The sequence below is a fragment of the Rhamphochromis longiceps genome, linkage group LG6 (genome assembly GCF_057381845.1).
Source record: "Rhamphochromis longiceps isolate RC_006_pf linkage group LG6, R_longiceps_female_GT1.1, whole genome shotgun sequence".
In the NCBI taxonomy this organism is placed as follows: Eukaryota; Metazoa; Chordata; class Actinopteri; order Cichliformes; family Cichlidae; genus Rhamphochromis; species Rhamphochromis longiceps.
Genome location: NC_140562.1, coordinates 15727488 through 15751974, shown reverse-complemented (window position 1 = coordinate 15751974; position 24487 = coordinate 15727488). Strand labels below are relative to the sequence as shown.

Genomic DNA, 24487 nt, shown 5'->3' with positions numbered 1-24487 from the left:
CTGCCCTTGTGTGTTTTCCTTCTCTGTGATTACCTGCGATACACTAATTTGTATCACATGGATCTTAGTTACAGGTGTACCATCCTATTCCGAGTTGTCCCAGCTGCCTGATTTTTTTTTTGGGATAATAAAAAGCGTGATATTTTTTTGTGTGTTTTTGAGTCGTATTTGAATCTGCCTTCCGCATTAACTTGTTATACTCCCTAAAATAATTTTAAAACTAAGAACATTTGCTAAAAATTAGTAAAATGTGCATCAAGTTTTATCTTATCGTACAGCACCAATGTATCATCTGGGAGACCTCATGATGACAGAAACATTAGTATTTAAAGAGACATCCACATACAGTAAGAAGGAAACTGACGCTTGGTAGCTACCAGCTGAAATTTCAAGGCCCAGCTCCTTACAGTACTGTGAAAAAAGTTTTCTCATGACTCTTTGCAGCAATAATTGAAGTAGTCATTTTCTCTATGACTTTATCAGTACCTTGTGTTGTCATGGAAGAAATTTGACCAACTCTTTTGTATATCATTGCCTTCTTTTATTGAGGTTAGCAGGGATTTGTTTATACACATCCACAGTATTTCGATCAGGTTGAGGTCTGAACTTTCACTAGGCAACTGAAACTCTCTGATTCTTTCCTTTTTCAGCCATTCTGTTCGAGATTGTTGATATGTTTGGGATCGATGTTGAGGCGTTCGCAACTGGCTCAGCAGCTACAAAACAAGCCCAAATCATCACCCCTCCACCTCCATGCTTGACAGTTAGTTGGGGTCTTTGTGCCAATATGCTGTGCTTGTTTATTCCTAAACGTGGCGTTACGGCAGACTACACTTACATTCTTTTCAGAATTTGCTAGCTAGTTATCCTTTTAAATTTCAATGCACAGCATAAGAGTAAACGTGTAGTTTGACCCATCAAATGAAAAAATAAACTGATTTTTATCACCATCATGAGAGAAATAAAGTGCAGACAAACTGTCCCCTGATATGCTCACCTGGTTACTTACAAAGCTAAACCTCAAAATCAGATGTATAATTGCTGTGAGAGAAGATTACCATCAGCTCGATATTCAAATTTGCCCAAATTAAGAAATATGTGTGTCCAACACATAATCACTCTAGTAAGTGTAGAAACTGAGAAGGAAAAATGGAGACACAGTTTACACTAACCACAATTTACCAAGTTTCCTTTGGTACATGGTGGAAATCATTACTAACATGTCGATCACATAATTTTCCCTTAGAAATGCTCATTTGGGGTTTTTTCTTGCAGAAAAATTCAATTTTTTGACCCTCATTGGGAATGCTAGCACATAAACATAAGAGGCATTTTCCATATATTGTTATTAAGATTGGAGGAACCAGTTGTTTATATGTGGAGTTATGGCTTTTTCAGGTGTTTTTGTAAGCAGCATTTGTATTTTCTGTCACAGCAACATGTGGGAGATGGTCTACTGACTCATGGAAGCCAGCTGCCCAACCACACTGCTGCATGCCTGAGGATAGAGCTGGGCGATATGAGATTTTTTCATATCACGATATGTTTTTTTCATTTCAGGCGATAACGATATCTATCACGATATAAGCCAAATAACTATATTTGTAAGATTTAAATGTGCCGTTGCTCACAAGTAAAATGTGAAATAATCAGCAGCTTGTTTTTATTTAAATATTTATTTCCCATAATAAGTTCAACAGGGTAGATGTACTTAAGGAACATGAGACTTTTTCAGATAAATAAAGGCAAATATTGCAAACTACACAAAAGGCAGCCGCTAAAGCGTTTAAGTTTCAAAATAGAACAAATGAAACAGACTAAATTGTCAATTCCACTTAGAAACAAAATATTAATTCTAAAAATAAATCTTAGTTTGTTTTACAGAAGAACAGACAAAACTGACTAACTTTTGTCAATATCAAAGAAACTGAGAACTAAAAGGAAATTCTCAATCTCTCCTTGTTGTATAGCTGAGCTTTTCAAACAGTTTTAACAGTTCCTTTAGTCTGACAAAAGCCGAATGACGAATTAGCGCTTCCAGTCAGAGACTGAGGCTACGTCCACACGTACACGGGTATTTTTGAAAACGGAGATTTTCCGTTTTCGTTTTAAAAAATAATCCCGTCCACACATAAAGGCAGAAATGAAGGAAAACGCTGCTATGAACATGCCAAAGCAGCAGGTGGCGCTAGATTCCTAACCGTGCAGAAATGTTGGCCAATCAGAAGTCTAGAAGCCTCGGTGGGAAAAAGTAAACAAAGCTGGGGCATAGAAGCAGAACAGAGTCGTATGTGTGGACGGACAGTAACTGTGTGTATATGTAAGCATTTAAACACTGCAGAGAGTAGAATTAACAGTAACAGTATTGTAGAAATTCATTTCACCGAAACAATAACGTGGCGCACAGTGTGACGCATGCACCAGTTTATTGTATTTCCAGACTTGCTTTCGGCACAATTTACAGTGCATGCTACTCTGTTTTTTTGTCAGACTTGAAATAGCCGAAATACCTTCACACTACGGAACTTCTATGGCTCTTCCGTTCGACAATCTCTCCGGCATTGGAACCAGCATCTGTTTTCTCTTCGGTCACGCTCGGTTGATTTTTCTAGTCGGCACACTCATTTCCTCCATTACGCGCTGGCTCCATTACCTGCTGGCTGCTTCCCAAACAAACACACGTGCGGCTTGGCACTTGTGCTGTACGTAACAAGTCACGCGACGTGACGCTGCGGCTGTGATTGGTTCGGCTCTGCGCTACTTAATTTGGATTGGCTGACCTTTTTTTTTTTTTTTTTTTTTTTAAGAGGACAAGAGCGGCGAGGTCTATCGCGATAGCTTAATTTCTCTATCGAGTAAATGTTATATCGCGATACATATCGTTATCGTTCTATCGCCCAGCTCTACTTGAGGAGCTAATTGCAATCAGTGCACTGGTTATAGGAATGGCATTCCAGACACTGTGCGATCGTCACTGCCCTTTAGTATCCATTACACTCTTTATTTTTCACTCTGTATTGAGCTCTTCCAAAGCCATGTTAAAAAGTACCTCACACAACATAGCAAGCAGATCCTGAAAAGCTAACGTTAAGAAGGAAAAATTTAGCAGACTGTCACATGATTGGATGCTGCTTTGTTCTGGAAGATGTGCACTGAAGAGCATCTGTGGCTATTTGAATATACTGCTTACACCTGCCATCCCATGAGGACATCTTTGGTTCCCTGTTTGTGTTTTTTAATCCTCTAAATTCATGAGGCTCCATCCAACCAGATGCCAAAGTGGAGAAAGGTAGAAGGAGAGAAAGCACAAAGCCTTTTTTGTTTTGGTGTATTTGTGTATACTATGTTGTGTAGAGATCAGGACAAAGAAGTCTTGGCAAAGTTTGACAGTAAACTTTATTGAATGAACAACCATGCTGACTGAACACGTCCACGATCACATCACAAACCCGGAATATCTCAGTCAGGGCCATCGTCATAGCTCGAGGTTTGAAGCGAGGTGAAATTCAGTTCATGAGCTGTGTGTATATATATATATAATTTTTTTTTTCCAACAATGCGACCTCTACTTCCAAAGTCACTTCTTGATATACGAGTGGAATGAAACGTAACAGAATATGGATGAGCTCAAAATGTCTGACTTCCTTCTTTTCTATCAGCGTCCCTGCTGCAGAGGCAGTTAAGCCCATCGTTGCGGTGATGAACACTCTTGTCTGTGACCTTTAGACTGGTGTTTGACAACCATGTACTGTGTCTAGTTATTAGCTCAGCGAGCTCACATCATCTAGAAGTCATTCAAATTCAAACACAGACAGTACTTATTACCTTGTTGAGATGTCAGTCGCTGTTGTGTGCGTGTGTGTGTGCATGCGTGTGTATTTTTGCAAGTTTTGAAGTGTCCTTTAAAAACCTTTCTCCTTCATCTCTACTTTGTTTTTTTCATTTTCATTTTTATTTATATCTTTTAGGTGTAAATCTATCCATCGCTCCTGATAACGTGAAACAGTGTGACATTATAGAGGACCTGGTGACCGTTGTTCCAGGTGTACAGTGCTCTCTCTCTGGGGTTGTAGTCCATCATGCTGATGTGGGAGTACTGGTTGTGGAAGGGGATGTCGGTGTATTCGTACGTGGAGGTGTTGGTGTGGTAGGCAAAGTGGACCTTTGCTCCGGCCAGATGGGAGTTGGTGACGTACAGGGTGCCGCAAATCATGAAAGCCTCCCCAGCACTCCGCTTAGGAAACCCCGTGTCCCAGCTGTGGAGGACTTCAAGCGAATGAGGGTCGAGGCGACTCACCTGGAGGCAGAGAGGACAGGGTTGGCAATGATGCCGTCTCACACGGTTGTGAATAAGCTGAGGTAAATCTGTAGCTGCAGAAATGGTGAAATTTGTTGAAAGCAGCGTGTTTGTCGTAGATTGTACATGAGAGAGGACTTTTATTTTTTGTTTTCTAAAGGGCCTCACAGTATCACAGACCGTCTGCATAAAAGATGGATGCAAACTGTGGGCTTGAAAAGAGAAGCCAAGGAGCCATAAACCGGTCTTCTATCTGATGGAGGTGGATGAGAGAATGACCCTACATTTCAACTGATTCAGAAAACACTCAATCACTAGTTTCTGTCTTCACTGAAAACAGCACAATGTTCATTGGTGCATTATAAAGTAGATGATGGCGAGGATATGATTTAGGGCACAGCTAATTACTAACTGTCTCCCCAAAACACAACTGTTGTGTCTTGTGAAGGGTGTTTTTTGTGAGCGTGTGGCTTTTTTGTCGATCTCTGTCGTTTGTTTTCATTGTATTTGCGTTTCATTGTATTTGTATTTGCTTTATTCAAATTCCACTGCATATCGTGTGCTTTTGCTGGATGTTTCTATTTGCTGGTGTTTTCTTAAGATCCAGTACCATACATAAGATCCTGGCTGTCACATGAATTTGATGTACAGCACAGCAGCTTCTTCTCTCTGTTTCAGTGTGCTAGTCATAACACTTAAATCAGTCAAAATTTGCTGTGTGGCAATGTGTCTCATGTGTCTCTGTGAAGGAAAGTTAGAGAAAACGGAGACAGACCATAATGTTTCCAGCGTTTGGGATGGAGGTGTAGACAGCCCAGAGTCCTGTCTCATCTGCCATGAGGTCGATGTCAGAGGATCCTCCCCAGCTGTAGGGGAAGGTGTTGTTGTATCCTGCACCGCTTAGGCTACGCTGGAGTAACACACTGCGAGAGCGGAAATGGTACTGAACCTAGAAAGACACACACACACGCATATGCACGTACATACACGTACAGCATCTCATTTTACTCAACCGTCAGTCATCAGCATCAGCTGTTACTGATCGTGACCCAGTCTCGTACCAGGATGTTGCTCTGGTGCTTGTTGTAATAGAGAGACCCGTTGTAGACCACGTGGCCGGTTCCCGCCCAGGGGTGGGGTAAGAGATGCTGCACGAAGTTTTGGCCTTTTGTGAAGTCCACCATGGTCCTGTACTCTAGCACACGTCTGCCCTTATAGTAGCCATCCATCGACCACACCTGTTGGAGAGAAGGGCAAGGAGCGCAGATGGCTCATCTATAGCCAGCTCGTAAAATGAACTCCTGCTGAGCAATAAATTCTGTTACGCTTTGAGAGTGATCCATCATGCCCCCCCCCTCCTGCTGTCCAAAAAACTGATTAGATCACGACATAATGTACTCAGACTATCGCAGTTGGATGCTGCAAACCTCGAGTCGGTCAAATAAAATAAAAGCAAAGGCAACAGTTTGGTATCACCCAGACCTTCAGGTGGGGAAGATAACAAACGCAGGTTCAGCAGGCCTGCCAAAGCTCTGGATTTGTTAGCATGCTGAAGTTGTGCGCGTGAGGCCGCAGCAAGAGAGATGCTCAATATACAAAAGGTTATAGGGCTTTTCTTCAGCTGCTTTTCCTGCATCACAAATAGCAAAAAGTGTATGCAAGTCGCTGTTCGGCGAAGGTTGCTCACCAGAAATAACAAAACTGCTTTTTGTCTGCCTCCATCTAGGGAACGCCTGCTCCCCCCTATCATATTCCTATTTCAGGACTAGACAGTGGAAGCAGTTTTGGCTATGCATTTCCACAGTTTATAACATTCCCGGAGATAATTAGCAGCAATAAATTCTGATCTATCCCAGGTATGGATGTTTGATGTCCACCTTTTTCCCACCTCCTCAATCAAGCTGACCTGAATTTAAATCACCGCCCGATGAGAAGTAAAAACCCAATAATCTTAGTGTAATGAGAAGAGCTGTAAATATAGGACAGTGGAAGAAGTTGTGGGGAGGGAGCAGAAGATGAAAAAGATCAGTGGTGAAACAAACGACCAGAGAAGAAATGGGATGGGTGGAAAATTGCGCGTCGGCAGCGTGGAGGATTAATTACCCGGGGAGGGGACGAGAGGTGAAGCAGATGAAAGAAAAGAGCAGAGAGCACTGGGAAGAGAGAGCATTGTTGGTGAAAAAGATGCTCGTTATCCACCCCCCCGCAAAGACTGAAAAGTACTGAGGCCAGATTAAAAAAGGGGGGGTGGGGAGGGGGCAGATGAAAAGGAACCTTTTTGTTAAGGGGAAAAAACCCTCTCCTGCAGTAGAACAGCAATTTTTTAAATTACAGTTCATTTGTAGCAGCAATATTTAAAATTCACATTGAATTAGAGACTTTCAGACAAAGGTAACTGATTGCGGTTATTTTGAGGGCCTTCAATAACAGAGTTTAATTGAGACTCGGCTAGTGGTTTGAAAAGACAATGAAGCAGACTGATTGGCCTTTCCCGCTCCTTCCAGTGCGCTCTCTTCTCTCCTCCAAACACTGATGAAGCTTTCTCAGTTTTAATTCGCTTTTAAATAGGTTTCAAAGGAAGACGAGTCCCTTTGTTTATTGGCAGCTGTAATCTTCTCGTGTCTGAATGCACCATTTACTTTAAATAAACAAGCTCCAGATACTGATTATATAGCAAACGGTGCGCACGGAAAGTGACTTGGGATTTTGTTTTCTTCTTCTGCTTCTAGAGCTTACGTCTAAGTTTTACAAATTAGTGAGCTATTTTCTTTCTGCTCCCCTCCCGGCTGGCCTACTCACATACGCCCTTAAAGGATCAGTTGTATCCTATTACAGTATCCACATGCTATGAAGTGATCCCTCCCCATTGTGACTACACTAAGGGGAAAGAATATCCACAGGTCCTGCAAATATTCATTCGGGAGCACGTCTGACATTTCAAGTGGGTCTCTTCATACTGGCAGTCACATGTTGGTTTACATTAGTGGGTTGGACTGCATTTACAGGGCATTTTTAGCATGTAACTGATGTACTGATACACTATTGCCAGTAAAGGCACCGATCTCAGCATCAGGTGCAATTTAGGGATCAGCATCTCTCACAAGGATACTCAAACATGAGGAGCCAGAGGCCGAATAAACACTGCTGTGATCAGTGGACTGATCCTACTCTGAAACTACTGCCAGTTAGCTTAGCTTAGCGGTTTGTAGCTTCATATAGAGTAGGCTCTTGTATTTATATTTTCTTAAGAGGGAAACATACAGTACTGTGCAAAAGTCACTCTCTTTTTAAAAATATTTTTCTAGAGAAATGGGAAATAGATACAGGGATTTATTGAATCACCTGAAAATATACATGGAAATATATATTTTCCATGTAAATTTGCTAGAGCCACTGCCTGAACTTTCATAGACAAAGTCTCTTCTTTAAGTAGTCTTAAAATATTTCTCCAGGCTTGTTAAAGGACATTCAAAGCTCTTTGGTTTTTTGCTGCCTTTTGTTTTGTTCTGTATCAAGATGATCCCACACTGCTTCAATAATGTTGAGGTCTGAGCTCTGGGGAGGCCAATCCATGACTGATAGTGTTATTGTCATGGTCCTGGGCCATGTTGGCCCAGTGTTCTTAGTTTTCTTGTATGTTTGTATTTTGTTCCTTATTTAGGCCATGTTTTCTGAGTTGCCCTGTTGTGTTGTTCCCTAAGTGTTTTCCCTTCATGGCTTTTACCCCCTGTGTGCCCCTCTGTGTATCTGTGAGCCCTCGTCTCTCCTTATGTTTTATTCCATGTTTCCCCTGCCCATTATGTCCAAGTTCTCCCCGTGCTCTCTCTCTCCCCCCTGTGTGCCCTGTGTATTTATGAGCCCTCGTCTCCCTTTGTGGTTGTTTCATGTTTCCCCAGCCCGTTATGTCTGTGTTTTCCCCGTGCTCTCTCTCCTCCTGTCTGAACCTCTGTGCACTTCCTGTTTACTTTGTGACTCTCACGCCCGTACATGTCATGTTCAGTTCACCCCGCCCTGTCTCGTTATGATTATCAGTGTCACCTGTGTTCCCCGTGTGTTCCCACTTTCCTCGTTTACCCTCTGTGTATTTCTGTCTGCGTCTCCCTCTGTTCGGCGTGACGTCGTCCCTCATGCTGTGTGTGGATCTCCCTGTGTCTCCCTGTGAGTTCTTAGTTTATGGTTTCCCAGTTTAGTCTAGTTTGTATGTTTGTTCTCCCAGCAAATAAAGCTGTGTTTTGAGTTCACCTCCCCGAGTCTGTGAGTCCTGCATTTTGGGTCCAACTCCTGCCTGCCGCACAGCGATTCCTGACAGTACGACGTCACCAGACATGGACCCAGCAGGCTCCTCCCGGGAAAGCGATTTGGCCCGCATCTTCAGCCTGTGGGAGCGAGTTTCCCATGCCTCGGACATTAAAGCAATGTCCATTGGGATAAACGCCATCGAGGCAATTCTCAAGGGGAATCCCCATCTTCGCGAGCTCTCAGGATTTTCGGGCCTACTGTCCAATCTGCAGAAAGCCAAGGAGACAGTACAAGCTCGCGAGCTCGTCATACCGCAACAGCGACCGCCACAATCGGGAAACGTTTCCACGCCGCTGCCACTGGACTCCTCTCCATCCACCCTCCACTCTGACTGTCACTCACCCGCTGCTTTTCTCGCAGCAATGTGGTCGGAGGATGAGGAGCTGGCCGTGATCTCTCCGTCGTTGCCAGTTTCCTCCATCACCGCACCTCCGGCTTCCCGAAGAAAACGGCATTCACGCCGCCGACACCCACCGCCACAGCCAGACCCCGAGACGTCTGAGTTGCCAGCTGTGGTGAGTGGAAGGGACAATCAAGAGTTTCCTGACTTTGGGACTGTTTATTCCGGGGCTGTGTTTTTTCACTTAGCTGCCCAGCCAGAAGCGCTAGCTCCATCTCCTGTGTCCCCGCTAGCACAGCCATTAACTCCACCACACGCTCCATTTTCACCTCTACCATCGCTTCAGTCATCAGTTCGGTCTGCCACTCAGTCGCCCTTAGTTCCGTCATCCACACTACCACCTGTTTCCCTTCCACCACCACCATCACTACACCCAGCCATTCAGGCTGCTACTCAGTCAGACATTCAACCCATAGCCCTGCCGTTAATATGCTCTATAGCTGAGCCACTAGCCGCCCGACCCGCAGCCACTTCAGCCACTCCTCCACCCGTCACACCTCCACTACAACCATCACTGCAATCCCCAGTGCAGTCTCCAGTGTCCCCAGTGCAGCCTCCTGCAGCCCTGCTTTCCCCAGTGCAGTCTCCAGTGTCCCCAGTGCAGTCTCCAGTGTCCCCAGTGCAGCATCCCTTAGCACAGTCATCCACTCAATCACCAGCTCCACTTTCCCCTCAACTATCACTACCACCTCTAGCTCAGTCTCCTGTGCACTCACCTCTGGTTCATTCTCCTGTGAAGTCATCAACTCCCCTGCCTACTCTGCTCTCACCACCTCCGTTACAACAGACATCAGTTCAGTCCCCTGTGCCAGTGCAGACGCCCTCAGTTCAGTCTCCCGTGCAGTTATCTACTTCACCACCATCAGTAGCTCAGCTCCCACTCTCACCCGTGTCGCCAGTAGCTCAGCTCCCACTCTCACCCGTGTCTCCAGTAGCTCAGCTCCCACTCTCACCCGTGTCTCCAGTAGCTCAGTTAGCTGCCCAGCAGCCTCTCTCTGCTCAGTCTCCTGTGTCGCCAGTTTTGCTCATTCACTCCATGCAGAGAGGTAACTTGATTTCTACTCAGGGTACTTTTCATGGTTTAGCCGCCGTTGGCACAGTTGGCCACTCCAGGGCTTCCCCAGAGGCTAGGTCTCAGTCCCCAGCTGATTCTGGACCCCTGAAGTTTAAGCAGCCCCCTAAGAACTGCACCATGTTCGCATTGCCTGGGCAGAGTCAGTGCTCAGTGCAGCGCCAGTTGTCCTCATGTCCGCCAGAGGACTTCATGCCTGTTGGCTTTGTTTTAGCCTCCGCTGGAGGGTCCGAGGGGCCCGTTCAGCCGCCCGTCTCCGCTGGAGGGTCCGAGGGGCCCGTTCAGCCTCCCGTCTCCGCTGGGGGGTCCGAGGGGCCCGTTCAGCCGCCCGTCTCCGCTGGAGGGTCCGAGGGGCCCGTTCAGCCTCACGCCTCGTCAGCTGGAGGGTCCGAGGGGCCCGTTCAGCCTCCTGTCTCCGCTGGAGGGTCCGAGGGGCCCGTTCAGCCTCCTGTCTCCGCTGGAGGGTCCGAGGGGCCCGTTCAGCCTCACGCCGCATCAGCTGGAGGGCCCGAGGAGCCTGTCCAGCCGCCACCTGCGACCGCCTCGTCGTCGCCTGGTCCGGCTGCATCTGCCTGTGCTTCTGCTACGCCTGGGCCAGCCTCTGCCTGTGCTTCTGCTACGCCTGGTCCGGTCTCAGCCTCTGCAGTTCCGCCTGGTCCAGCCTCAGCCTCTGCGGCTCCGCCTGGTCCAGCCTCAGCCGCTGCGGCTCCGCCTGGTCCAGCCTCAGCCTCTGCAACCTCGTCTGGTCCGGCCTCCGAGTCTTCGTCCTCGTCTGGTCCGGCCTCCGAGTCTTCGTCCTCGTCTGGTCCGGCCTCCGAGTCTTCGTCCTCGTCTGGCCCGGCCTCCGAGTCTTCGTCCTCGTCTGGCCCGGCCTCCGAGTCTTCGTCCTCGTCTGGCCCAGCTTCGTCTTTGGCTTCTGTTTCGCTTGCTGCAGCCCCGTCGTCGCCTGGTCCGGCCCCGTCGTCGCCTGGTCCTGCCTCGACTGGTCCTGTGCCCACCGGGCCATGGCCAGCACGCCTAACACTGGAGAGCCGCCGCTGCCTTCCGCGCGGTCGGCCTCCTGAACTGCTCCGTTGTCTCCTTCGCCGCCGCCGTTGCCTTGCGCACGGCCGGCCTCCTGAACTGTTTCCACGTTGCCGCCGTTGCCTTGCGCACGGCCGGCCCCCTGAACTGCTCCTGTGTTTTCTGTTGTTTGTTTTTGTTTCCCGTTCTGGTCCCTCCGTCCTGGTCCCCCGCCTCCCGCCCTGGGTGGGTTGTTTTCTGTTTTTGTTTTTTCGGGTTTGGGCTGTCGGGAGCCAGCCCTTGAGGGGGGGGTACTGTCATGGTCCTGGGCCATGTTGGCCCAGTGTTCTTAGTTTTCTTGTATGTTTGTATTTTGTTCCTTATTTAGGCCATGTTTTCTGAGTTGCCCTGTTGTGTTGTTCCCTAAGTGTTTTCCCTTCATGGCTTTTACCCCCTGTGTGCCCCTCTGTGTATCTGTGAGCCCTCGTCTCTCCTTATGTTTTATTCCATGTTTCCCCTGCCCATTATGTCCAAGTTCTCCCCGTGCTCTCTCTCTCCCCCCTGTGTGCCCTGTGTATTTATGAGCCCTCGTCTCCCTTTGTGGTTGTTTCATGTTTCCCCAGCCCGTTATGTCTGTGTTTTCCCCGTGCTCTCTCTCCTCCTGTCTGAACCTCTGTGCACTTCCTGTTTACTTTGTGACTCTCACGCCCGTACATGTCATGTTCAGTTCACCCCGCCCTGTCTCGTTATGATTATCAGTGTCACCTGTGTTCCCCGTGTGTTCCCACTTTCCTCGTTTACCCTCTGTGTATTTCTGTCTGCGTCTCCCTCTGTTCGGCGTGACGTCGTCCCTCATGCTGTGTGTGGATCTCCCTGTGTCTCCCTGTGAGTTCTTAGTTTATGGTTTCCCAGTTTAGTCTAGTTTGTATGTTTGTTCTCCCAGCAAATAAAGCTGTGTTTTGAGTTCACCTCCCCGAGTCTGTGAGTCCTGCATTTTGGGTCCAACTCCTGCCTGCCGCACAGCGATTCCTGACAGTTATTGCATGATTTGGCATACCTCAACCTTTTCTCCTGTTCCTTTCTTTAAAAACGGCTTCTTGATACTAAACCTTTCACTGAGACCATTTCTGATGAGGCTTCAGTGAACAGTAGATGGATCAACTGAAGCCCCAGATGCATCTCTCAGGTCCTGTGTCAGGTCACTGCTGGATTATTTCCTGTTTCTTAAGGATGTGAGTTCATCTCAATGGTTTTTAAGCCTGCTGATTATTCATTTGTTGCCTGTTATGTTTGGACAGAACTTCACCCCTTGGGTGAAAAAGCATCCAGTGTCCAAAGGCAACCTTTGAAAGACCTTCAGAAAACCTGGAGAACTATTGCTCAAGACCACTTTAAAAAATTACAAGAATGTTTGGCTCCTTGGAGGGAAAATACAAGGAAACGAAGGGTGGCTTGAGACTTTAGCACAGTACTGGAAATACCAATACATTAGTTACACTACTAATACTGATGCATTACTTAAAGTACTTACGCTATTTAAGTGAATGGTCATTGATGCATTGTATTTATAGGACAACTAGACACAGGTAATTTGCAGAACTTGCCCATTGTTAGGCTCTTTACATCTTACCCTAACAACAATGAGCATATTTGCCAAAATGTCAGACTACTGCTTCACATTCAGCCCTAACTGTCTGACAAAAACGCAGCTCCTATTTAACCTGATCAACCCTGACAAATCAAAGGCCTGCAAGCAGAGGGCTACAGTAAATACCAGAGGGCTGTGAACCTGGCTCATCTTTAACCATATCTCAGTGTAATGTCATGTTAAGCACGCTTGAGCTTTGATGCAAACATAGTATTATATTCTAACCCTGTAATTTAATTCTGGCTTTAACAGGGAGGCAATGAAGAGAAGATAATCCAGGAGAAATGTGATCTCCTACTCTTGTTCCCTGTTAGCTCTCCTGCCGCTGCATTTTCGATCACCAGGAGGCTTTTCGGGGAGCTTTAAAGATAACTGTATAGCATAGAAATACAAAAACGAAGCCTAGAAGTAACAAATGCATTGAATTTCACCATCGCTTACAGAGCATCTTCCTAAAAACCCTCACCAAAAGAGGATCTACTGCAGCATTCACAGTGTAGTTTTCAGCAGGGTGAACCAGATCAACAACTACAATTCGAAGCTAATCGAAGAATTAACCCTGATTTAACCCACTGCAACTGGGGAATTATGCACTAAAATGCTTGACCTTTTCTTTTTCGCTTCTTCTTCTTCTGCTTTCTTTGGTTTCACATTTTTCACCTTCACCATCACCTCCCCGGCTCCCCTATTAGTCTCCCTCTACAGTTGCTCTTTTGATCAGCCTTCACTGCCTCTTCTTCTTCTTCTCTTTGTCTCGTCCCCTCCTTCTGTTCGCCCCTTGTTTCACTTCTTCTTTCCCTGCCTAACACCTCTTCAGCAACCGTCCTCATGCCCCCCTCCCACCCCCAGCCCCCTCCATTTGCTATGTCTCTCTCGCCCTTTCGCTCGTTCTCACACTATCAGCTGAGGCATCTTGACAGATCAGGGGATATCCACACCTCAGCAGCTGTTCTCAAATACAGCGACAGGTGTGTCCATGCGTGCGTGCGCGCACGTGTGAGTGTGTGCCGCGTGCATATGCACACACACATACACATGCACATTTGTGCACTGATGAGCTAATGAAGAATTCATAAATGCCAAAGTGGCACCCTGTAGTCATGGATACCAAAGGATGTATGAGAATGACTTTACTCATTTTGACTCACAGTGTGTGTGTGTGTCTTTTTGTTAAAGAGAACAAACTTTTACAAACAAACTAATTTGGTCTGTGATGTTTGTGATGATTCAATATGTGCACTACTACAAACAAAGCCTGAGAAAATATTATCAACATCATTGTTTGGAATTTTTTGTCTGTTTTTGATGAGATGAGAATAAAAAGACGCCGTTTTGGGGGGAAATCGATTCAATAAGATGATTGTCCGTTAGTTGGCTGGTCTAATCATGAAGAATAACAGCTTTAACAACAAGAACACAATGGCTGTCAAAGTCACATCATCTTCTCCGCTACACCCACACCACTCTTTTGTGCCTCGCTTAGGTTTGATTCTTTTTCTCAGAACACAGCAGATGAAATTAATGCCAAAACTGCTGTGTGCTTGGAAAAACGTTTGGAAGGAAAGTAAAGAAAACAGAATTTGCATCATTAGGGTGTTGAATTTGCATTTAAGAATATTAATAAATCACAAATTTGTCAGAGCGTGATTTTTCCTCCTCTGGAGCTTTGTGTTTCACACCTTGTTTTCACTCCCTGATTAGTTTCATTTTCACTCCTTCATAATTTTGCAGTTAGTTTTAGAAGCCAAAAACTACAGAATCTGGTCACATTTACTAAAATTAAGTGGATAAAATTGTTTCTTAAAGAGTAACCAGACAACTTAACAACACACAATATCTTGTTTGTAACTTTTGTTTAACCGAAGGTCTTTTTTATTACTACTTTAAAATCCAGGTTATTGCACAGAGCTTTTTTTTTTCCTTTTTATAAATAGCTACAAAGTTAACTTTTAACTCTGAGGGGGCCTCACCCACCGCTGTCTATCCAGGGCCTTGAAGTGGAGAGGGTGAGCAGCTGTAGGTACCTGGGCGTCTACATCTCTGAGGACCTCACCTGGTCACTGAACACCACACAGCTGGTCAAGAAGGCTCAGCAGCGGCTGTATTTCCTGAGGAGGCTGAGGAAATTTGGTATGCCGGCCAAGATCCTCAGCAGGTTCTACAGCTGCATTGTGGAGAGCACCCTGACCAGCCGCATCACTGCATGGTACGGCAGCACTACTGCTATGGACCGCAAACCCCTGCAGAGAGTGATAACAACCGCGGAGAAGATCACTAGGACCCCGCTGCCCTCTCTGCAGAGCATCTACCATCGCAGAGTCCAGAGGAGAGCTGCCTCCATCCTCAAAGACCCCTCACACCCCAACACGGACTGTTCACACTTCTGCCCTCGAGATGAAGGTTTAGAAGTGTGAAATCCAGAACATCCAGACTCACTAACTTCTTCTTCCCCACTGCCATCAGACTCACTGACACATTTTGAACAGTAATAATATTTTTTTTGACCGTCTGGTCATCTTACATATTAAGCTATTGCTCTTTTGCACACATCTGTTTCAAATCTCCATATTTTGTCTCCTTTTCTGTCTTCAGCTATTTATTTATATATTAATCTGTGGGTGGTCAGCAAAGAAAAAATTCCATTGCACAAAGAAATGCCTTTTCTCTTGTGACACATGACAATAAACACTTTGAATCTTGAATTTTGAATCTTTTAACTTTCAATTACCGCAACACAAAAAGAGAGAAGATTAGATCGAGTGGCAGACGAATGGAAACAAGGAAATGGCAGCTGTTCTACTGGCAGATTAATGGCTTCCTTATAAATTACAGTCAGTTATTATGCTAATGTTATTTATCATTACAAGTAAACTAGATTCAGTCACAGCCCATTACGTATTATTATTCTGTTTCATGTGAGAAATGTTTGCCCAAATCAGTATGCTATGTTTACATATTAACCCACTTCCCACTTTATTTGGCACTGCTGTTCAGCTGTTCAGCTTGTTAATTAATCAGCCAATCACATGGCATTCCTTAAGGAATGTCAAAATGGTCAAGACGACCTGCTGAAGTTCAAAGCGAGCTTTAAAATGGACAACAAAGGTGATTTAAGTGGACTGAATGTGGCAAGGCTGGTTTGAATATTTCAAAAGCCGATGAATCGGCTGGGATTTTCACATGTTGGAGGTAGAGTCAGAATTTGTAGTAAACAGCATGAAAGCAGAGAAGGCATGCTTCTAAAGCTGCTTAACATGCACCCATATGTAAAAAGCATCAGTTGGCGTGTCATATAATCAAACTCAGAGGACACTCTGAGGTGCCAGAGACTTCTACAGTACATCAGTATTTGCTGTAGTGGAAATGAGAACAGGCTGAACTTACTCAACAGTTTGAAAGCTCCACTTTTTTGTTCACAACATGGGAGCAAATACTGAAGCTTTTTTGTGCCTGTGAACCAAGTGTGCAATTTTAATCCAAGTGAGTCATCTTGACTCTGGTTTTTAGTTCTCTTTAATGCATCCAAAGAGTGCATATGCAGCGTCACTCAGTAAAATGTATTCACCGTTTTATAGCTGCGCCCTTTCCAGCTGTGTACGGAGCAACTGTTTTGTTTTGTTGTGCCAGTGCAGGAGTGGTTGTAAAATTTTAAATGCATTTTTTAGAGCCTGGCAAACACATGCAGAAATAATTACTTCTGTAAAAGGAAACAGCCCTGCAATAGTCTTGTGAGGGAGGAAATGTAAAGGACTTAATGATAAACATTACTGTCTTTGTTCTACAGGGCTCCATAAGGCTGAGAGGGGGGAATAAGATAAAAGTGATTGAAGCACTTTACAGCATATAATAGCTTTGCTGGCTTATTTAAAAACAATACAAATACAGAAAAAAACCCCAGTGCATTTATAAAAGTGCACTTCTTGTGCTTTCTCCATGCTCCGATTCAGGAACATCACCTACTGTGCAGCATGAAAAGACCAGAAAAAGCTTCCAATTGTTGGGACAAAGGTGCAAATAGACAGAGAGACTGAGAAAGAGCCGCCACCCATAACTACACCAGTCACACCTGGAACTGGAAAACAGACAGCAATAACTGGGATACTGCTGCTGTGTATAGCGCCTTCTCATCACCAGGGAGACATTCTAATAGAGAACAGGCAAGGGTCACCATGGCGATATAAATCACACCTGGCAACTGGGAGACAGCCTTGACAACTAGCTTAATATGCACTCCCTGAACAGAATGTGTGTGTGTGTGTGTGTGTGTGTGTGTGTGTGTGTGTGTGTGTGTGTGTGTGTGTGTGTGTGTGTGTGTGTGTGTGTGTGTGTGTCGCAGTGAGCGGAGACAGAGTGCACACAGGAGTCATGTTAGAAATGAGGCTGAAAGAAACTGAAAAATACATCAGCGAAAATATAGAAGCGGGCAACTTTATGACCACTTTCACCTGCCGTACTTGTCATGTGCCCACAAGAGCACACAGTCTTATTTTGATGATTACATCAGTTCCCTTTACTCCATCTAAATCCAAACTTACAGTACATCTAAGCTCACACATGACTTCACACTAAAAATTAATTTCTTATGGGTGCATGTGTATTGAAACTTTAATATGACATTCATGTATCCCCTCACAACACGAATACTAACAAGTACATACACATATATTTGCATGCCTATCTTTGTGGGGACCCTTATGAATGGAACACCTAGCAGAGAAAATTTTTGATTTAAAAAAAAAAAACTGACCTGCTAAGAACTTAACCTAACATGATTTAACATCTAAATATATCTCCAGAACATTAGCGGGTGACCCGATGCCGCTGCGACAACTGCATCGAGCGGATCATGTGTGAGTTGGAGCAAATAAACACCGAAATGCAGGTGGTGTGAAAATGTCTCCTTTTTTGAGGTGCAGTAATTTAAGTTAAATCAATGAAGCTCGTAAATTGTTCAGCGGGGCAGTGAAAAGAAGAAACTGCAAATAGTTACATTTGGGAAATACTGGCCACTATGCTTGCATTGGCAATATGAAGGAGGCGAGATAGAGCCAGAGACTATTACATAAATAAACAAGAAGCACTCCAAGAGCACAAACCTCCATCAAGGCAGCTCGTTCTCTGGGCTGTATTTGCTCTTAAAGAAATAGTATTTTATTTTGTATATATTCATTATAAAAACAAAATGTGTGGGAGTAGGCGATGGATAACGAGTGTTGATTTGTCAATAACTTGAGCCTATTATATAATATGATACTACACCATATTTCTAACTAGCAGCTTGTCTCTTTCACTTGATAATACTTTTGTTAGAGATATAACACATCTCAGATCTACCAACTGGCATGATATTTGGATGCAAACTATATGACAGAAGAAACCCCAAATAGCCGTATCATTTCCTAACTGTTGCCAATACAAACAAAAGCAAAAGCATTTTACACACAATTTAAAAATAAAAAAAACAATTTTGTGAAAGTTTGACCGTTTGACCTTAAAAAAGAGGTCAGAGGTCCAAAGTAACATGATATCTAGAATCCAGATATATCATTCCCTATATGTCTATATGCTGTCAATACAAACAACAGCAGTAAGGAATATAGTTTTAATAAACACAGCTCTATATAGCATTATTATCACTTTGACCTTCAGATCAATCTTTTGACCTTGAAGAAGAGGTCAGAGGTCAAATTTGAGATGATATTTTATAATGTATATGTTGACAATACATGCTACACTTTGTTTCTAAGTTTCTAAGAATCATAGTTTCTACAGTATTGAGCTTTTTGTCAGTTTTTGACCAATAAATCATTAAGTTGACCTTGCCGACCTTGGTGGATGTAAGTATGTGTGACCTCACTCTGCATTCCTGCAAAGTTTTATGAGAATTCATTCAAAACTTTTCGAGCTATCATGTTTACAGAAAGAACGGCTCCCACACGCACACGCACAGGAGAAGGTAACCAGTCACCAGTCTGGACCTCAGCCAGGAAATTGATTGGTGCATTTCCAACTAAAGAAGAAAGCAGAGGAAGTTTGTACTACCAGAAAAGGTGCTTATATAAACCAGGAAACTATTAGCCAGTCATGTTGCCCACATGTGACAGCAGAGTTTCACTGGTCTTAGTTTGTTCAGCTGCTCTGGTGGGCCGTCAAAGACATCACTCTGGATTGAGTAATAATGACTCTGTAACATCATGAAATTTGCAGAGATTTAAATACCCAGCAGCAAACAAACAAACATTCCTCCAGCTACAACCATAAATAAATAAATGTAATTAATTAAATAATCTCAGAAATAGTGATAAACACTCACTAAAAACAGGATACAACAAGATAAATGACAGAAAGAAGTGAAATGCATGAGATAGAGATGATAATTTAAGGGTTGAGGGCAGTCTGCATGGTGGTCAGAGCAAAACCAAGTTATCAGACTTTTTAAAGCTGCACTTTTTATGTTTCAGTGAAATTAAAGCAACATCTCTGTCCACTTACATGTAAGTACGGGGTTCTGTAAGAGTTACAAATAATTACAAATATATGGCTACTGAGTGGCGAGACTTGCTTCTAGAAGGACTTTCCCCGAGCCAGACCACCAAATGCCTCAATCCCAACCTAAACCTTGTTCTAACCCCGACTGTAAACCTTTTTTTTTTTAAATATATAAATGGAACAAACTGAAGAAGAAGAAAAAACAGAAAAAAGACAAATCACACTGTACACCTACCCTGCTGTCAGAGCTGGGAATCATGGCATCAGTCATCCAAGAGCCAAAGCGGGATCCCGAGGCCCTCACAGTGATGGGGTTGCTAACGGCAGTCAGACGACCACATCCTGTTAACAAATGATAAACGGACCATGTAAACGCTGAGGCGGAGATCCTCCATCCTAGATCTGTTGTTTATGCATAGAGCAGCCACATGGAGAAGATAATGCAGATGGAGCACCAGTTTGTGCTCATGTTATCCGGATTGGTCTGAGTAATGCTCGTCGTCAAGGTGACTTGGCCAGCTGGTTTATGAGCAGCCATCACCTGCCACCAGTCTTAACTCACTTCAGCAATGCTTCATAAAAACTTGAAAATGTGTTGACGCCACAGGCGTGAGCTGTGAAAAAGCAGCTTCTATTTCTCGAAAAGATAACACAGAGGAATACATTTGGGTGTTTTAGTCATTTAGATAATAACTTTAAGACATTTTGTTTTTCAGGTAAATGAAACTGCCCACTCACAGTGATACCGCATTTACATTATTCCAACTATAAAACACCGTTTTTAGGTTTGAAAAGTGTAGTTGGTTATTTCACTGAGAGTTTTAATAGAGCCTTTTCAGCCACCTGAATTAACATCAGTTATAATGGCTCTCAACAGAGACAGCTATTTAGATCAAACCCAATGTCAAAATGCATTTCTACATCAACATCCACTTGTATGCTTTCCACAAACAGGCTTATTGTGTCCCGGCTTTTCAATTTTCCTCAAAATGGGCCTAAATAGGTGCACTTCTGTTTCTGTCCCCATGTTAGACTTTGTTGTTAGAGCACTCTCTGCTGCTCTTAAAGCAATACTTTGACATTTTGTGGAAAATATTTATTCACTGCCCGTTGGAGTGTTAGATGAGAAAATCAATACCACTCTTATGTCTGTCCAGTAAAAATGAAGCGACTGCCAGCAGCCTAGCTTAGCACAAAGAGGAAACCGGGAATGTCCATCTGTTTCCCCATAGCTGTCTCCGCATGTTACTACCCGATGGCTATCCGTCTTTTTTTCTTTTTACTGAAGAAACACCCTCAACTCTTACCAAGTAAATAAAATAAGAATCCTTCCTAAAAATCTCTTTAATCCTAAACCATAGTCTTACTTCACTACAGCTATTCCATGTGCTCCTCTGCAAAAGCTGCACATATTCCAACCCGATATCATGACAAAGCTTGCAACAGACACATCGAGCTTTGCCTCTCTAAAACGTGAATTGTACATGCATGCAGAAGTTGCAGTAACAGCAGAGGAAAATATTTTATTTCAAGCCAACATAAAAATTATCACGGGAAAGTGCTTAAACAGACTTTATTAACACCTTTGCATGTATATACACATTAGCCGCCTAGCTTAATCTGTTCTGCCAATTAAGGACCCTGGAATGTACTTAATACATTTGTTGCTCACTACTGACTTCGTGGCTTAAATATTATCTCCCCCTGATGGTAATGCAACTTCTGCACGCAGTGAAGTCGATTTCATGTTTTGGAGAGACAAATTGTGGAATGGACACATTGGACCGGCATGTCTATTATACGTTTTGCCACGATACTGGGTTGTATGTCCACTTTGTACTCCTCTGCTTCCCTTTGTTCCTTTGCCAGTTGGTCCTGTTTGCTTCTAAGTCAGCTAGGCCAACTTCTTAATTTGTATTCCCAATGTCATCTTTTTCAAGCTCAGATTTTCCTTATGTATGTATGCATCTTTCCCTAAATATCCTGTTTAGTGAAGTCTTGACCCACTATTGAGCATCATCGCATGAGCCAAGGTGTTAAAAATGACATCACCAGGGGCTTTGGGTGAAACCACTGTGAGACCTTGACCCACCCTATCATGTGAACTACTGAGGTCACCGGATGCAAAGAAACCCTGCTAGAAGTTAAATTCCTCAGAGTCGCTTCATTTTGGTTTTAGAACTGAGGAAGTCTCTTGGATGAGAGGTGAAACATTTTCAACAAATATAAAGAAGTCCAGTCGCTTTCACAGTCGACTGAGAACCTACACAGATTCATTTAGTGTAAGTGAACTAGTTGGGTATATCCTAGTTTGGTAGGCCTGACTTTGCAAATTGTGTACCAACTTGATGAAACTTGGTCCTATTTTCTGTTACACTCCTTCCTCACTCCCTGTGGTAAATTTGCATGTTTTTAAACTTCACTCCCCTCCTTTATTCTTCTTCTCAGTTTGTTATAGAACTATTTTTGCAGACTGATGAATCGTTGTATAAATAAATCTTTGAGTGTGTAAACCTGCGGAGTGCTCCTTTGCGTGCTTCCACCCCCCGCGCGCTCACGTTCTTCGCTTTCATGTTCAAATTGCAAACGCGTGAGTTACTTTCAAAAGCAGCACAAGTCATATTTTGTTATTGCTTTCTTTCCAGCACGTACCCAGTTTATTCATGCAGCTGTGCAGCCTGGTCTCCAGCAACAGGACCCTCTGCTGAAGCTCCTCGTAGTCGTATGCTCCAATCTCTTCCTGGATGGCTGTCAGGACGATCGACAGGTTAAGCAGCTCCATCCGCAAGGTGGCCAGCGTCTGTAGATCCAGTCTGTACTGCTCCACCACTGACAACAGGGGCCGTAGCTGAGACATCTGACCCTTTAACTCCTGCGAATGAGTTAAAGAAAGTGAGAGAGGCCATTTGCAGTCATTATTTTTCTCTTTCAGTTGCTGTAGTTCGGCGTAGTGCCACCCTTTGAGGCACACTTGAGGCAGTTTATGTGTCCGGACTGGTCAGGGTGCCCCGTAAGGGTGACCTCATCCCAGCATGTGTAACAGGGTTGGTGGTTTGTTTCTCATTCGGCTGATTACTCTCCTTGTCATCCTTAATCTCCCGTTGTGCTGCCTTCCACCTGTGAATGTTTCAAATGAATCTGTTCACCTGTCCCTTTTGTTCACTCGTCGATGCTAAAAACTGAGCACATGTTTGAGACAATCCTTGTGTCACAAGGCAGCCCCCCGGTCTACCTGTTGCTGATAAACTTGTTGGTAGGAGACAAATGAAATGAACTGAGACACATAAAGCTCTCATTTCCTTTGGGTTTGGTTCAGAAGAATATTTACTTTGCGTCCTTAATTCTTTCTGTGCATTTGGCAGCTGAGATGCTGCACATCATATTTCATTTCTGCCTCTGTCGCCGCATCTCTTTGCTCTCCCCGAGGAACAGACGTGAGCGAGGGAAGCGGAGAATCACGTTAACCGAATGGAAAGCGCCCCCAGAACATGCTAGAGGGACTGCGCAATCCATCTGGCCTGAGAACGCTTCACAGTCCCACAGGAGGTGATGGAAGATGTGCTGGAAGAGAGTACGTCTGGGCAAGTCTTTTCTGGCAACGTGACCCAAATAAGCAGCATAAAATGGATGGAGGAAAACTCTCATTTTAAAAAAATGCACTCTGGATCATATCGGGCCAGAAAGGCCCCCTTTCCCCCCTCTAATCAGCTTAAATGGAGATCAATAAAAATATGGATAGCATATGAAACAATTGTGCTTGCAGCAAGAGGGACAATAAATTTTTATTTGCTACTTTTATATCTCTACTTTTAGCCTTGATACTTAGATGTATCTTCTCTTTCAGCTTGCTGAACAAAGAGCTGGATTTGATATGGAAAAGAGAGAAGGATAAAGAGAAGTGTCAAAAGCGAAGACAAAAATGTTATCATCTTCTTATAACATCTCTGCACCCCCGCACACAAACACAACAACATATCCAGGAAACAGTCAGCAGTTGGCAGTCAGTCAAACACTTTATGTATCCAATCCCTCCCCTGCTGTCTTGAAATCACGACCTGAATACTTTTCCAACATCGCTACGACGCATTTTTCCAATTTCTACATGTCACAAGAGCACAGCGTGAAAACTCTGTAATTCCAAGCAGCTTCAGCTCACTACATCATCACCGCTCATTGATATTGGCAGTGTTCTTTGCATATAATTGCAAGTTGATTAAATATTCATTAAAACCCCAATTTTGACAAAATGCCAAAGGTGCCACGGTTTGTTAGATAGCGAACCACTTTACCTGGCTAATCCCTCCCCTGCCACGTCTCCGCCTTCATCTCGATTTCTCTAATCTCTCCCTTCCTGATTCACACTTTTATCTCTCCTCCAGTCTCTGCTTAACCTTTACTTTCCCTCTTACTTCTCCTTGCACAGTCCTCTCATGTCCTCCCTCCCACCAAGAAATATTTAGGTGCAATAAGGCTTACTTTCCTGTCTCTTTCCTCCTCTTTCCTCCACCATCTCTCTCTGTTTATGACTCCCATTTGACATCCCATTCTCCACTCCCGCCCTCCACCCTTGTTTCCTTCCTCCATGGGTTAAAAATACTGTTTAGTTATTGATAAACTTACTGAAGTTCCACATAAATATTCAGGAGTCTTTCCTCTCAGTGCAAAGGCAAAAGCTTATGACTGTGAAAACCCCCCAGGAGCAACAATCATATGCACACACACACACACACACACACACACACACACACACACACGCACACACACACACACACACACACACACACGCGTATGCATAAACCAACTATATAAAAACTTAAAAACAGACCCCCCCCAGCTGTTAAGATATGCTCGGCAAGAGATGAAAGGCAGAATGGATTTATGGGGAGGCGGTAATATGCCCTATTGGGGTAAGTAAGGGTTAGTGTGTGTGTGTGTGTGTGTGTGTGTGTGTGTGTGTGTGTGTGTGTACTTCTACTGCTTTTTATGAGCAGGCAAAAAAAAATCTGTGTGTACAGTCACAGTGTGGAGCTTGCGTCCCTTTTGTAGACAAAGTCCGCATGAATTAAATATTTTTAATTCTTAATTATTAATGAATTCTAATATGAAGACTTGGTTTGGGGTTATGGTGAGGATTACAGTCGGACAAGATGGTTTGTGGAGGGTTATTTCTTGTACACACTAAAAACAAAACTATTCGTCCTGGGACCACAGAATATTAAATGTATATTTCATAAATCCATGATAAGACAAACTAACCAATGAAGGACTGTGAAGTACTGG

At 44.1% G+C, this 24487-nt stretch overlaps 1 protein-coding gene across 3 annotated transcripts in view; it reads right to left on the bottom strand.

The window, feature by feature from the left end:
• Positions 1 to 3378: 3378 nt before the first annotated feature.
• Positions 3379 to 24487, bottom strand: part of LOC146667717 (noelin-2-like) — a 42085-nt gene continuing 20976 nt past the window's right edge. For all 3 annotated transcript variants that reach the window (XM_085409386.1, XM_085409385.1, XM_085409387.1), the window contains 5 exons: positions 21860 to 22079; positions 19443 to 19549; positions 5359 to 5535; positions 5073 to 5246; positions 3379 to 4297 (listed from right to left, as the gene is read on the bottom strand). In XM_085409386.1, the coding sequence (XP_085265512.1) occupies positions 3977 to 4297; positions 5073 to 5246; positions 5359 to 5535; positions 19443 to 19549; positions 21860 to 22079 (999 nt within the window). In that variant the 3' untranslated portion in view covers positions 3379 to 3976. The remainder of the gene's footprint in view (positions 4298 to 5072; positions 5247 to 5358; positions 5536 to 19442; positions 19550 to 21859; positions 22080 to 24487) is intronic.